Below are 13526 nucleotides of genomic sequence, written 5' to 3' on the forward strand. Positions count from 1 at the left end.
AGGGAAGGAGACCTGGTGAGACTGCACTGTGAGTAGCTGGGATGCAGAGAGGTCTGGGTTGAGCACCAGAAAGTGCGACCCCCATTGGTTCAGGGAAGCAGGAACTCTGCCATAGGGATTTGGTTTCTACCCAGAGGGCCCTTGCATGCAGAACAAAGGTTCAGGCCATCTGCCACGAGGAACAGCAGAGATCCAGAAACACAGGCCTTTTGAGACTGCATTGCGAGTAGCGTGGGTGCAGACAGGTCTGGGCTGTGTGCGCAGAAAGCGTCCTCCCCACCCAGATTGGTTCATGAGAGGAGGAACTCTGCTATAGGGATTTGGTTTCCCTCCAGAGGCCCCTTGGGTGCAGAACAAAAGCTCAGAACATCTGCCACGAGGAACAGCTGAGATCCAGGGACATAGGCCTGGTGAGGCTGCGCTGTGAGTGGCTGGGTCACAGAGAATTATGGGCCATGTGACCGGAAAGCTCATCTGCCCATTGGTTCAGGGGAGCAGAAACTCTGCTGTAGGGACTCGGTTTCCACCTGGAGGGCCTGTGCATGCAGAACAGGCACTCAGGCCATCTGCCACTTGGAACAGTGGACATCCAGGAATGAAGGCCTAGTGAGACTGCGCTCTGAGTTGCACCATCCCTGATGCCCCCCAATTGGTACAAGAAAGTAGAAACTCTGCAGTAGGGATTCAGTTTCCAACCTGATGGCCCTTGAGTGCAGAACAAATGCTCAGGCCATCTGAAACTGGGAATAACAGAGATCCAGGGACGCAGACCAGGTACACAGGAGAGACAGAAACCAATCACTGACAACAAGAACATGTATAATCACGGACAACAAGATGGCAAGAGGAAAGCAAAAGAACTTACCCAAGGGAAACCAAGACAACCTGGCTACACCAGAACCTAGCTCTCTCCCATCACAACAAACAGCAGAATCCAAAACACTCCAGAAACAGAAGACTCAGACTTAAAATCATACCTCAAGATGATAGAGATGCTTAAACAAGAACAGGAGGAATAGCATAAAGAAATAGAAGCTCTTAAATAGAAAACAAGAAAAAACACTCAAAGAAACCAAAGAACTAGAGGAACATGGAACCAAAGAAATGAGGGAATAGAAGACAAAGTTTAAAATTAAAATGGAAACAATACAGAAATCACTAAAACAGACTACACTGGGTGTAAAAAAACCTAAAAAAAAATCAATACTCACAGTTGCTGGCCTTTAATAACAACAAAGACAACAAAAATCCCATATACATGTAGAAATTAAACAATGCTCTATTAAACTATAAGAGTGTCAAAGAAGAAATAAAGAAATTAAAGATGTTTCCGTAATTTAAAGAAAATGAAATACCAACATACCCAATCCTATGTGAGGCAATGAAAGCAGAACTGAGAGGAAAACTCATAGCTCTGAGTGTTTCCAAAAAGCAACTAGAGAGAGTATACACAAGCAACTTGACAGCAAAGTTGAAAGCTCTAAAACAGAAGGAAACAGATACACCCAACAGGAGAAGATGGCAAAAAATAGTCAAACTCAGAGCAGAAAGTGACCAAATAGAAACATAAAGAACCATTCAAAAAATCAACAAAACCAAGAGCTGGTTCTTGGAGAAAAATAACAAGATTGATAAACCCTTAGCAAGACTAACTAGAGGGCAAAAATAGAGTATGCAAATTAACAAAATCAGAAAGAAACGTAGAGACATAACAACTGAAACTAAGGAAATTCATGAAATTATCAGATCCTACTACAAAGCCTATACTCAACAAAGCTGGAAAATCTGGAGAAAATGGATGAATTCCAAAATAGATAGCAGTTACTAAAGTTAAACCAGGAACAGGTAAACAATCTAAATTATCACATAACACCTAAAGAAATAAAAGAAGTCATCAAAAGCTTCCCAACCAAAATAAACCCGAGGTCCAGATGGATTCAGTGCAGAATTCTATCCTACATTTATTGACAACCTAATATCAATACTCTCCAAATTATTTCACAAACTAGAGTCTTATGGAGCACTACCTGACTCATTTTTTGAGGCCACAATAACCCTTGTTCCTAAACCACACATAGACTCCACAAAGAAAGAGAATTTCAGACCAATCTCACTCATGAATATTGATGCAAAAATACTCAACAAAATCTTTGCAAAACGAATCCAAGAACACATCAAAATGATCATTCACTATTATCAAGTCATCTTCGTCCCTGGGATGCAGGGATGGTTTAATATATAGAAATCCATCAATGTAATCCATCATATAAACAAACTCAAAGGAAAAAAACATGCTCATCTCACTAGATGCTGAGAAAGCATTTGATAAAATTCAACACCCATTAATGTTAAAATGCTTGGAAAGAGCAGGAATCCAAGGCCCATATCTAAACATAATAAAAGTAGTATACAGCAAACAAATAGCCAATATCAAACTTAACGGTGAGAAACTTGAAGCAATCCCACTAAAATCAGGAACTAGACAAGGCTGTCCAGTCTCCCCCAACCTATTCAACATACTACTGGAAGTCCATGTTGGAGCAATTAGACAGTTAAAAAAAATCAAAGGGATACAAATAGGAAAGGAAAAAGTAAAAACATCACTCTTTGCAGATGACATGATAGTGTGTGTAAGTGACCCCAAAAATTGCACCAGAGAAATTCAACAGCTGATAAACAAGTTCAGCAAAGTGGCTGGATATAAAATTAACTCAAACAAATCAGCAGCCTCCCTCTACTCAAAGACAAATATGTGGAGAAATAATTTAGGGAAAAGATACCCTTCACAATAGTCACAAAAACTATGAAATACTTTGGTGTGACTCTGTCTGACAAGAACTTCTAATCTCTAAAGAAGGAAATCAAGGAAAATCTCAGAAGATGGAAAAATCTTCCATGCTCATGGATAGGAAGGATCAACATTGTTAAAATGGTTATCTTACTAAAACAATCTATAGATTCAGTGTAATCCCCATCAAAATTCCAACCCAATTCTTCATAGAGTTGGAAAGAGCAATGAACAATTTTATTTGGAATATCCAAAGACCTAGAATATCGAAATCCATCCTCAACAACAAGAAAACATCTGTGGGAATCACCATCCCTGACCTCAAACTATATTACAAGGCAATTGTGCTAAAAACTGCATGGTACTGGTACAGAGATAGGCACATGTATCAATGGAATAGAATAGAAGATCCAGAAATGAGCCCTCCCATATATTGTCACTTGATTTTTCACAAAAAAGCTGTAAACATTCAATGGAAAAAAGGACAGCATCTTCAACAAATGGTGTTGGTCCAACTGGCACTCAGCATCAGAAGAATGAAAATAGACTCTTTCTTATCTCCTGGTACAAAGCTCAGGTGGAAGTGGATCAAATATCTCTACATTAAACTGGGTACAGTGAAGCTATTAAAAGAGAAAGTAGGGAAAAGTTTTGAAAACAAAGGCACAGGAGAAAATTTCCTGAACAGAACACCAATGGCTTGTGCTCTAAGGTCAAACGTTGACAAATGGGACTTAATGATGCATCTATATATTATCCTGAGTGAGACAACCCAGTCACAAAAGAACAGACATAACATGCATTCACTAATAATTAGATAATAACCCCAGAAAGCTCTGAACACCCCAGCAACAACTCACAGACTATATGAAGTTCAAGAAAAACAAAGGCCAAAAAAAAGAAAAGAAAAAATGCAAAATTATTATGCTTAATCTTTACACACCAAGAAAACTTTGACTAATTCCAGGTTACATCTTGTTTTACATGTGCTTTATGCACAATGTAACTAGTAAGATCTTAATGAATACTATCAAACCTTTAAAAATACAAATACTGACAAAAATGTATTCATATACTTTTATACAAAATGCTAAATATCTTTACATTTATCTTTTTTTAAATGAAGTTTTTCAATAAAAAAAATAAATAACACAGATCTTTCAGAGTGCATCTTTGTAGACAGGTTTAGGGAGCCAGAACAATTTATCCTAAACCACTCAGGTAACTGGATATATAACCTGGGCACCTTGACTTTTGAGTTGTTCTTTTCCATGGCAATAATGCAATAAATCACTTTAGGCAAGTTAAAAAAATCAAGTACTGACAAAAATGTATTCATATACTTTTTATGTAAAAATGCTTAATATCTTTGTTTTTTAAAATAAAGTTGTTCAATTTTTTTAAAAAATTAAATAATATAAAAAATAAAACTGCAAGTTTAGAGAAAGCTCATAACTAATCTTACTGCTCAGACCATGTCTGAAGAAATTTCTTCTCTCATGCCATCTCAAACAGCCTCCTTTAAACTGAATATCTTTCAATATTACTACTTTTATGCCTTTCTAGACATTCTTCTGACTCCCTATTACTCTCTATGTTTTTTCCTTAATAATCATATGATCACTTCTTGTAACTTGATGCTTGTTCTTCCTCTTAACCAATGGTTAATTTTATTTAATCCAATATTCAAGCAGAAAGCTCTAAGTAAGAAGGTGTGTGCTAAGACTGGGGACACACAATTATATACAGTATTTTTTGAGTAAATAACCAATCTCAGGGTTCAAAGTTTTGTCAAATACCCTGCAATGGGAGAAAGACAAACTCCACCATGCTTCTGAAAGGTACAGTGTCTGAAGTCACATCTGATCACTTTCAAACAAAATTTTCTCTTATCATAGATGACAACTGCATAATTCTATGGGTTTCAAATTACCCAATTAGAAAGAATATTGCTAGGTATAGAATTTATTTTGGAAAAATTAATAGCAATAGTTTTCTACTATGTACAAATACTTCTGCAGCCATGATCTCTCCCTCTCCTTCTTATCATTCTCTCCCTCTCCCTCTCTACCTGTCTCTCTTTCTCTCTCTCTCTCTCTCTCTCTCTCTCTCTCTCTCTCTCTCTCTCTCTCTCTGTGTGTGTGTGTGTGTGTGTGTGTGTGTGTGTGCATGCCTCATTACCTTCTGTTTATTTCAGGTTTACACAATATCAGGTATGAACTTCCAACCATCAGTGGACCATCCATAATACCTCCCAAGCATAACTCAGAAATATTCTGAAAAAAGATTTAGAAGAAATGAAAAGGCCAGAAAAATTTGAAGATTACTATTGTGAAGTGCTAGACATTAAATAGCTATTAAACTCTTGAATCAACAGCTGATGTGATACAGGACTTCCACAAAATTGGGCCTGTCAAACCCTGTTGTGGAAGCAGAAAAAGATAACCAGGTGCTTTTGTAGGTAGGGTTTCATTGCTGTGAAAAGATACTACGACCAAGACAACTTTTATAAAGACATTTAATTGAGGCTGGCTTACAGTTTCAGAGGTTCAGTCCACTATTATCATGGCAGGAAGCCTGGAAGAATCTAGGCAGACATGATACTGGAGAAGAAACTAATTGTTCTGTATCTTTGTCTGACTTTGGCCAGGAAAGTCTGACTCTTCTTCACTGAGTGAAGCTTAAGCATAGGACCTGAAATTCCACCCCACAATGATTCACTTCTACCAACAAGGCCACACCTACTCTAACAAGTTCATGCATTCAAATAGTCTCACTTTTGATGGGCCAAGAATATTCAAACCACCACATTTCACTCCCTGGCCCCATGATCTTTTTCAAACACATGAGTCTATAGGAACCATGTATACCCATGGAATGATCCAAGATATTTTTTTAAAACCCATACTCTTTAACAGTCTCAACAATTTTAAAATTTTTCTTCTGAGATTCATCCAATCTCACAATTTTAATCCCCAATAAAATCAAAATCAAAAAGTAGATCACTACAAACAACATTACAAGATATACATTACCATTACAAAATGTCATAATGAGAAAATATTGCACCTAAGCTAGACCAAAAATGATTGGGACAAAATCCAAACTTGGCATCTCCCTGTCTAATGTAATATCTTTCTTTGTATATCCAACTACTTTCATTTTTGACTGTAACAAACTTCTCTTTCTTGGGCTGGTTATATTCCTTATTAGCAGCTTTCCTTAGCAAATATCCCATGGATCTGGTATTTCTAACATCATGGGGTCTCCAAGGCAACTTCAACCTTATGGCTTCTTATTGTAGTGTCTGATCCACATGTGACCTTTTGAACTACTTGAAAGGACTTGTGTCACTTCCCCAACACTGCCTGCTGTAGCACTATATACTCTGGTTGATTCCACTCCTCTGTTCCTGATATTCTTGGAAGTCACATCATGGTACTAGCTTCTCCAGTATTCTGGTGTATTTCACTGAAATTGGGCTTAAACAATAGCTTCCCATAGGCTTTCTTCATCATGTCAAGGCCCAACTTCTCTGCATAAACCCTTAAGTCCTGGACCATAAACTTCAACTGAGACTGCACCTTCAACAATGATTTGTGCTTCCCTCAAAGTGCTAAGTCACAGCTTCTCCCCATGAACCCTTCATGACTTCAAAGCCAATGCCACCTAAGTGATTCTTAAACATTACAGAGCCCTCTGGCAGAATAAGGGACAAAATCTCTGGAAAAAAGCTTCTTTGTCATCTTAGAAACAACTGCCCAGAAGTTTCCACCTCAGTGGTGCTGCTATTCTTCATCATTACTAATTTCTCAGCTCTGGGTAAGCAGCATCAGTTTTCCCAGTAATCCCCTCTAATCTTTACTAAAGCTAGACCCACATGGCCAAAGATACTAAGTTCTGCTGCTTGCTGAAGCTGGAACATGGCCCACTTGGCTCCTTTTGAACTTGCTCTATCAATTGACCTTGAAGTCAGAGATCTACGCGCATCTATCTCCTAAATTCTGGGAATAAAGTTGTATACTACCACACCCAAACCTAAGCTTTTCTCTAATTTGAACTTGTTCTGTACCAGGTTGGCCTTGAGATCTGCTTTTCTCTGTCCCTGGAGTTAAAGATGTATACCTAAGTTTTGATGGCCATAATTCCTCAGGATCCATATCAAAAGCCTATGTCTTCCAGTCTCAATATCTAAACCACAGGTGGGCCATCCACTTCTGGATTATAGTTCACTTCAGACTAAAAGTCCTAATGAAAACAATAACTGTGAATAAAAATGCCTAATAATACTATCTCTTGTTCAACTTTAAAGATATAAACTATGAGCTCATTTTGCTTGGATCTTGCCCTGAAGTTATGAATTCTTTCATCTGCTTATCTCCTTGAATAATAGATTCAACATTATTCACCTTCCTGGTGCTGCTTTATCTTTGAACCATACTTTTATTTCTAATTTTTTTCTTTTTAAGCTTCCTGTGCTTGATCAAAATATTCTTTATGAGAGTAAACAGGAAGACAGTTTCTGCTAGACTTCACTGAGAATTCCTTTATCAAGGCAGCTGATTTTTTTTCACCTTAGGTTTAGCTTCAGACAAGGTAAAAGGGCAGCTATATCCTTCTCCAAAACATCATAGGGATAAGCTTCAAGAAAGATCCTAAAATTTCTAAGCTATGAAACCACTCTAGCAAGGGCTACACAGTTCAAATTACCTTCAGCACCAACGTCTTTCATATTACTTACTAGGATGTCTCATTAAGCCCCACTTAAAGCACCCCACTGTGTCCCAAATCCAAAGACTCAGAATCTACATTCCTCCAAATAAAAACATAGTCAGGCCTATTACAGGAAGACCCCAGTTTGAGGTAGCAAATTTTGTCTTGGGATTCTATTACAGTGAAGAAACATCATGACCAAGGCAACATTTATAAAAGATAACATTCAATTGAGGCTAGATTACCATATCAGAGGTTCAGTCCATTGTCATCATAGTGGGAAGCATGGTAGTATCCAGGTAGACATGGTCCTGAAGAAGAAGCTCTATGCTTTGCATCTGGTCTGTCTTCTGCCTGAAGAAACATACTCATCTGCACTGAGTAGAGCTTAAACACTTGGTGGGACCTCAAAGCCCACATCTACAGTGGCTCATCTCTTCCAACAAAGCCACATCCACTTTAAAAAAAGCAGAACTCTTGATTGTGTCACTTTGCTCCAGATGGGCCAAGAGTATTCAAACCACCCCAGACCTTACACTTCTCTGAAGTTACAGTTGATGGAGGAGAGAAATACATTTCAATGAGATATCCCATGTAATATCCTAATGTTTGTTTAATCATAACCTATCCCCTAGGAAAAACAAAAAATACTATCAAGTTAAGTTTAAAAATATTAAGCTTCCAAAAAATGATTTAAAATTAAGCCCATTGAACTCGTGAGCCATAATTCACATCATGTTTACCTGCAAACTTTAAACATTATTCACAGAAAATTAAAGCATTTTCTGTAAAAGAAGTACACAAATGTAAAGTTACATAATCTTTCAGAATAGTGTACTTCAGGCATGTGATTTTAAAATATAAGAAAGACCCAGGAGAGGTATGCTCATAAAATTTGCCTTAAACCTCTCAGTAATAATTTATTTCTGATGTCATTGATACATGATAATGAAGAGGAAACTCTGGTGGAAAGTTTTCCAAGGGAACCCTTCACATCTTTGTTTCTTAGGGTATAGATAAAGGGGTTCAGCATGGGGCTAATCACAGTGTACATCAGTGAAGCAACCATTCTTCTCTGCACAGAACTGACCACAGAAGAGCTGAAGTAAACTCCAAATCCTGTCCCATAAAATAAAGAGACCACACAAAGGTGAGATCCACAGGTGGAAAAGGCTTTGTACTTACTCACAGTAGAGGACATCCTTAACAATGATGAGACAATCTGTGAGTAAGACATAAGGATTCCTGTCATAGGAATCACACCCAGTAAGGAAGTCACCACATACATAAAGGTATCGTTGATATGAGTATCAGAGTTGGATACCTTGAGAACTTGAGCTAGTTCACAGAAGAAATGTGGAATTTCTGTGCCTCTGGAGAAGTTCAGTTCATTCATCAATAGAACATGAATCAGGGAGACCCAGAACATTATGAACCAAAACATCAGAATCAGAAGGACACACAAACGAGGATTCATAATAACAGTGTAGTTGAGGGGGTGACAGATGGCTACAAAGCGATCATAGGCCATTAAAGTGAGTAAAAAATTATCCATTCCAGCAAAAGTATTAAAAAAATATACCTGTGTAATGCATTCTTTATAGGAGATGTCTTTTCTCTGTGACTGCATGCTCACAAGCATCTTTGGTATTGTGGTTGAGGTGAAACAGATATCAATAAAAGAAAGATTGGACAGGAGGAAATACATGGGTTTTTGGAGGTGTGAGTCAAAGATGACAGCCAAGATGATAAGCAGGTTCCCAAGCACTGTGACCAGGTACATGAACAGGAACAGGCCAAATAGAATGGGTTGCAATTCAGGATCATCAGAGAGACCCAGGATGAGAAATTCTGTTATGTGTGTGTGGTTCTCTATTTCCATATGACTTTTGTATCTGCTTGAGATAAGGTAAGGATAGTTTTCAAATAGTGGTAAAAACATATTTAAAAGCAACCCTTGACAGCATGTCATTCATGTGACTATGACTATTATTCATTTATCCAAATCAATTTTTCTGACCACTCTTTAATATGTATAGTTATTCTTATTTTTCATTTAGCTAAATATCTCTAACCTTTATCATTATATAAATGCCATTCATGGAATTTTTTCTGTATTAACATGGGTATAGAAAATTTATTCTTACCAAACCCCCTAAAACATTTGAAGTAAATTAATTCATTTTTCTTTATAATTGCAATAGTGTTTTGCTTCTATTTGTTTAGTAATATTCACTGAGATTTTTCCACAATAATCTTCATGAGTTTGTTCTGAGTCCTTAATCACTTTCTTAGCACATGATGATTGCAATTATTATGTTTGAGGTTAAAAATACATTACTAGCAGTATATTTTAATGGCATCAATTTTCATTATTATACTATTATTAATAAAAATAATCTACTACCTTATAATAATTATTTTGGGTACATAAAAGTCCAAAAGGAAATCTTGATCTGTGATTTATAACTTTAACTTTTTGTCAGGTTTGTTTAACATAACTTTGATTCATTTATTGACATCAGTGTAAACTTGATAAAATCATGAGAATGTTTTATCTTTGTCAGGAAGAATTTTCATTAAGAAGACACTATTAAGAGGAGCATTTGCAATCGATGGTACATTTATCAGTATAAATACAATAGATGTTCTTTCTATTTGAAACCATGAACAATTTATAATTAATGAGGTTTAGTGAATAATGAGGAAATTTATTCTTTTGAACAATTGCTTCAAAGTGAATATCTCTGGGAAGAGAAAATAGTATGTGGAGTACAGATAAGTGAGTAGGAAACAAGAAAGCACACGGTTGGCATAATAAAGAAGGACAATGAGTTTTCTTTCATGTGTGCTCATATGTCTATAGAGAGGAGTAGCGATACATTGTTGTGAAATACAAAACACTAATGGTCAAAATATATGATCAATGAATCTGGTTAAAAATACTTAAGACTGTATGCCAAATCATCATAGAAAAATGCAGATTCATGAAACACAAATTATCAGAATTATAATGATAAAAAGTGTTTGAATTATGCATGCCTGAGAATGTAATTTAATTTAGAACAAAATACATGCAAATAAGGGATGTTTAAGCATAGATAAAAAATAGAAATAAACAAAAGAGAGGTTTGAGGCTGAGAAAATAGTATGATATTACTCTGATGTGGTGGCCTGGAATTGGTGAAAATTTTAAAGGCCAGTGAAATAAGAAACAAAGGAAAAGGGCATCAGGGACAAGATATGGAATTCCTGCACTGTCTTCTGTATTATCTTTATGTCACTTTAATATTTAATCCATTGTCTTTATTAGTCTGAAATGATGATTGTTATGTATCATTATTTGCATATTTGGAGAATTGTAGTTTGTCTATTAAATTTTAGAGCCTAAATAAATAGAAATGTTAGAAGTAAAATAAATACCAAAAAGGAAGCAACTATAAATGAGCATTCTTATAAGAACTTTTATAGCTGAATGTGAGTGCAGGAAAGATAGTGACCCAAAATAAAAATACATTAACAATTATTCAAAGGTAGTACATAAGATAAACGTAACTTATTATTGTAAAAATTAATATTAATAGTTATGAAGTATGAAACCTGGCAAAAAATATCTTACATGATTCTACAAGTCACACAAAGAAGCAGCAAATAGATTGTCTTCAGAAAATGAAATCAGAGAAAAAACTTAATATATCAATGAGGGAGAGCATGAAATAAAATCTGAAAAAGAGACCCTTGATGGGCCTTTGATGTAAACAGGTACTTTCCAGTTTCCACTCCTCAACAGGTCTATCCTACTACACGCATTATTTCTGTGTTTCATATCTACCCCACAAACCTTGACAAGAGCATATCAGTTTTTCCAATGTTTGTTAGTAAAGCTTTTTGTTCTTAAGTATCTGTTCATAGAAGAATCAGATGAGCTTTTACAACACAGATATTGAAGATAGAGAGACAAGAAGAAGGAACATTTTTAAATTACCATGTATCCCATGGTTTAAATTCCCAAAGCTCCTCATTAGTTTAATTGTTCTATTGTCCTTAAACTCTCCAAATTAGTTTCCCTGGAGTACAGAAAAAGAGGAAAGTTGAAAACTGTTAGTAAATGTTGTGCTTATGTAGCTCATAGCAAAGGGGAATTGATTTATTTTCTTCAAGAAGAACTTTTTATTTATGTTTGGTTAAAAGTCATATTACATCTCACACAAAATGTTAATTCTGAAACAAGCCATCTAAGGAAGTCTGTGACCAATATCCTTAAGAAATATTTCTAGATTTGAAAAATACTATAACAACAATATTAAAAAATGATATTCTTTTTTATTATAATCATCCTTATTTTGTTTTTTAAATCATGTTAATTTTGTAACTTGACAGTTAAAATCTTACATATACAGTACATACAATATGATTACTCAAACAATTTTTCATTAGACATAAATTAAACCTGAGAATTAATATATAAATATATATTCATATATTATATTAATAAATGTTCACAATAAGTAAAATATATATTCATATATATAATTATTATTTTATACTAGAACATTGCTCATAAGCCATATTTTCAAAATACATTATCACTACTTATATATACTCTTATGTACAAATTAATATGTATTCCTGTAGTTGAAATGTAATTTTGTCATCATTGACAAGTATTTGTCTAATATGACCCTTCAACTAGACTTGACACTTAAATAAACTATTCACTAACTAATCTAAGGAAAACTGGAGAAATTCTAAATATCAATGAAATCATAAAATGATGTTAAATTTTCTTTACTGTCCTTGATTTATTTCAACACACACACACACACACACACACACACACACACACACACACACACAGTTCTCTTCTGCCATACATTTTTTAAATTTTATCCAATACCTCACTAAGTAATATTATAATTTGATTTATATTTGCTGTTTTCCTTTTTTGTTAACAAATCTAAAAACTGTTCACCTGGTACTGGTGCACCTGGAGGTACATGCCATACCAGCACTTGGAAGAAAAATGCAGACAAATTGAGTGCAGTCTGGTCTACAAAGCAAGTTTGAGAACAGCAAGGGCTAATCAGAGACTCTGTCTTAAGAAGACAAATAACTTAATTAAAGTTTCTTTTATGAATGTGGATTCTCTTGTATTTTGAGCATAGATGTTCAAGATTGAGTGTTTATCTTGAGGTATTTTTCACTTTGATGAGTAAGAAGTATCCTTATTTGTCTTTTTTTTTTTTTTTTTTTTTTTTTTTTTGATCACTTTTGGTTGAAATTTTATTTTATTCTATATTATGCTGGCTACTTCAGATTGTTTCTTGGGACCATTTGCTTGGAAAGTTTTTACCTAACATTTTACTCTGAGGAAGTGCCTGATACTGAAGTTTTACTCTGAGATAGTGTGTGTCTTTGTTAATAAGATGAGTTTCCAGTATGCAGTAAATCACTGGATCCTGTTTACATATCCAGTCTAATGGACTATGTCATTTTGTTGGAGAATTGAGTCAATTGATGTTAAAGGATATTAAGAAATAAAAATTGTTGTTTTCTGTTATTTTTATTGTTAGAGTTAGAATTGTGTTTGTGTGCTTTCTTCTTTAGTGTTTGTTGCAAAAAAATTAGTTTCTTGATTTTCCTAGAGTATATATTACACCACAAATAATAGTAGTGGAAGACTTCAACACCCCATTCTCATCAATGGACAGATTATGGATGCAAAAACTGAACAGAGACAGAGTGAAACTAACAGAAGTAATGGTACAAATAAATTTAACATCCTAAAACAAAAGAATATACCTTCTTCTCAGCACCTCTCAGCACATTCTCTAAAATTGGCCATATAGTCGATCACAAAACAGGCCTCAACAGATACAAGAAAATTGAAATAATTCTGTGCAATCTCTCAGATCACCATTGACTAATAGCAACAAAAGCAACAAAAAGCCCACATACATATGGAAACTTAACAATGCTGTACTCAATGATAGCATGATCAATGAAAAAATAAAGAAAAGAAACA

General features: G+C 35.2%; 1 protein-coding gene across 1 annotated transcript; it reads right to left on the reverse strand.

Moving 5' to 3' along the window:
• Positions 1 to 8387: 8387 nt before the first annotated feature.
• Positions 8388 to 9383, reverse strand: LOC308430773 (olfactory receptor 7D11; the record flags this gene model as incomplete). Its single annotated transcript, XM_080930061.1, has 1 exon — positions 8388 to 9383. The coding sequence occupies one exon, from the start codon at positions 9381 to 9383 to the stop codon at positions 8388 to 8390; it is 996 nt and encodes a 331-aa protein (XP_080786187.1).
• Positions 9384 to 13526: the final 4143 nt, after the last annotated feature.

The sequence above is a fragment of the Micromys minutus genome, assembly GCF_963924665.1.
Source record: "Micromys minutus genome assembly, chromosome: 16".
NCBI classification, from domain to species: domain Eukaryota; kingdom Metazoa; phylum Chordata; class Mammalia; order Rodentia; family Muridae; genus Micromys; species Micromys minutus.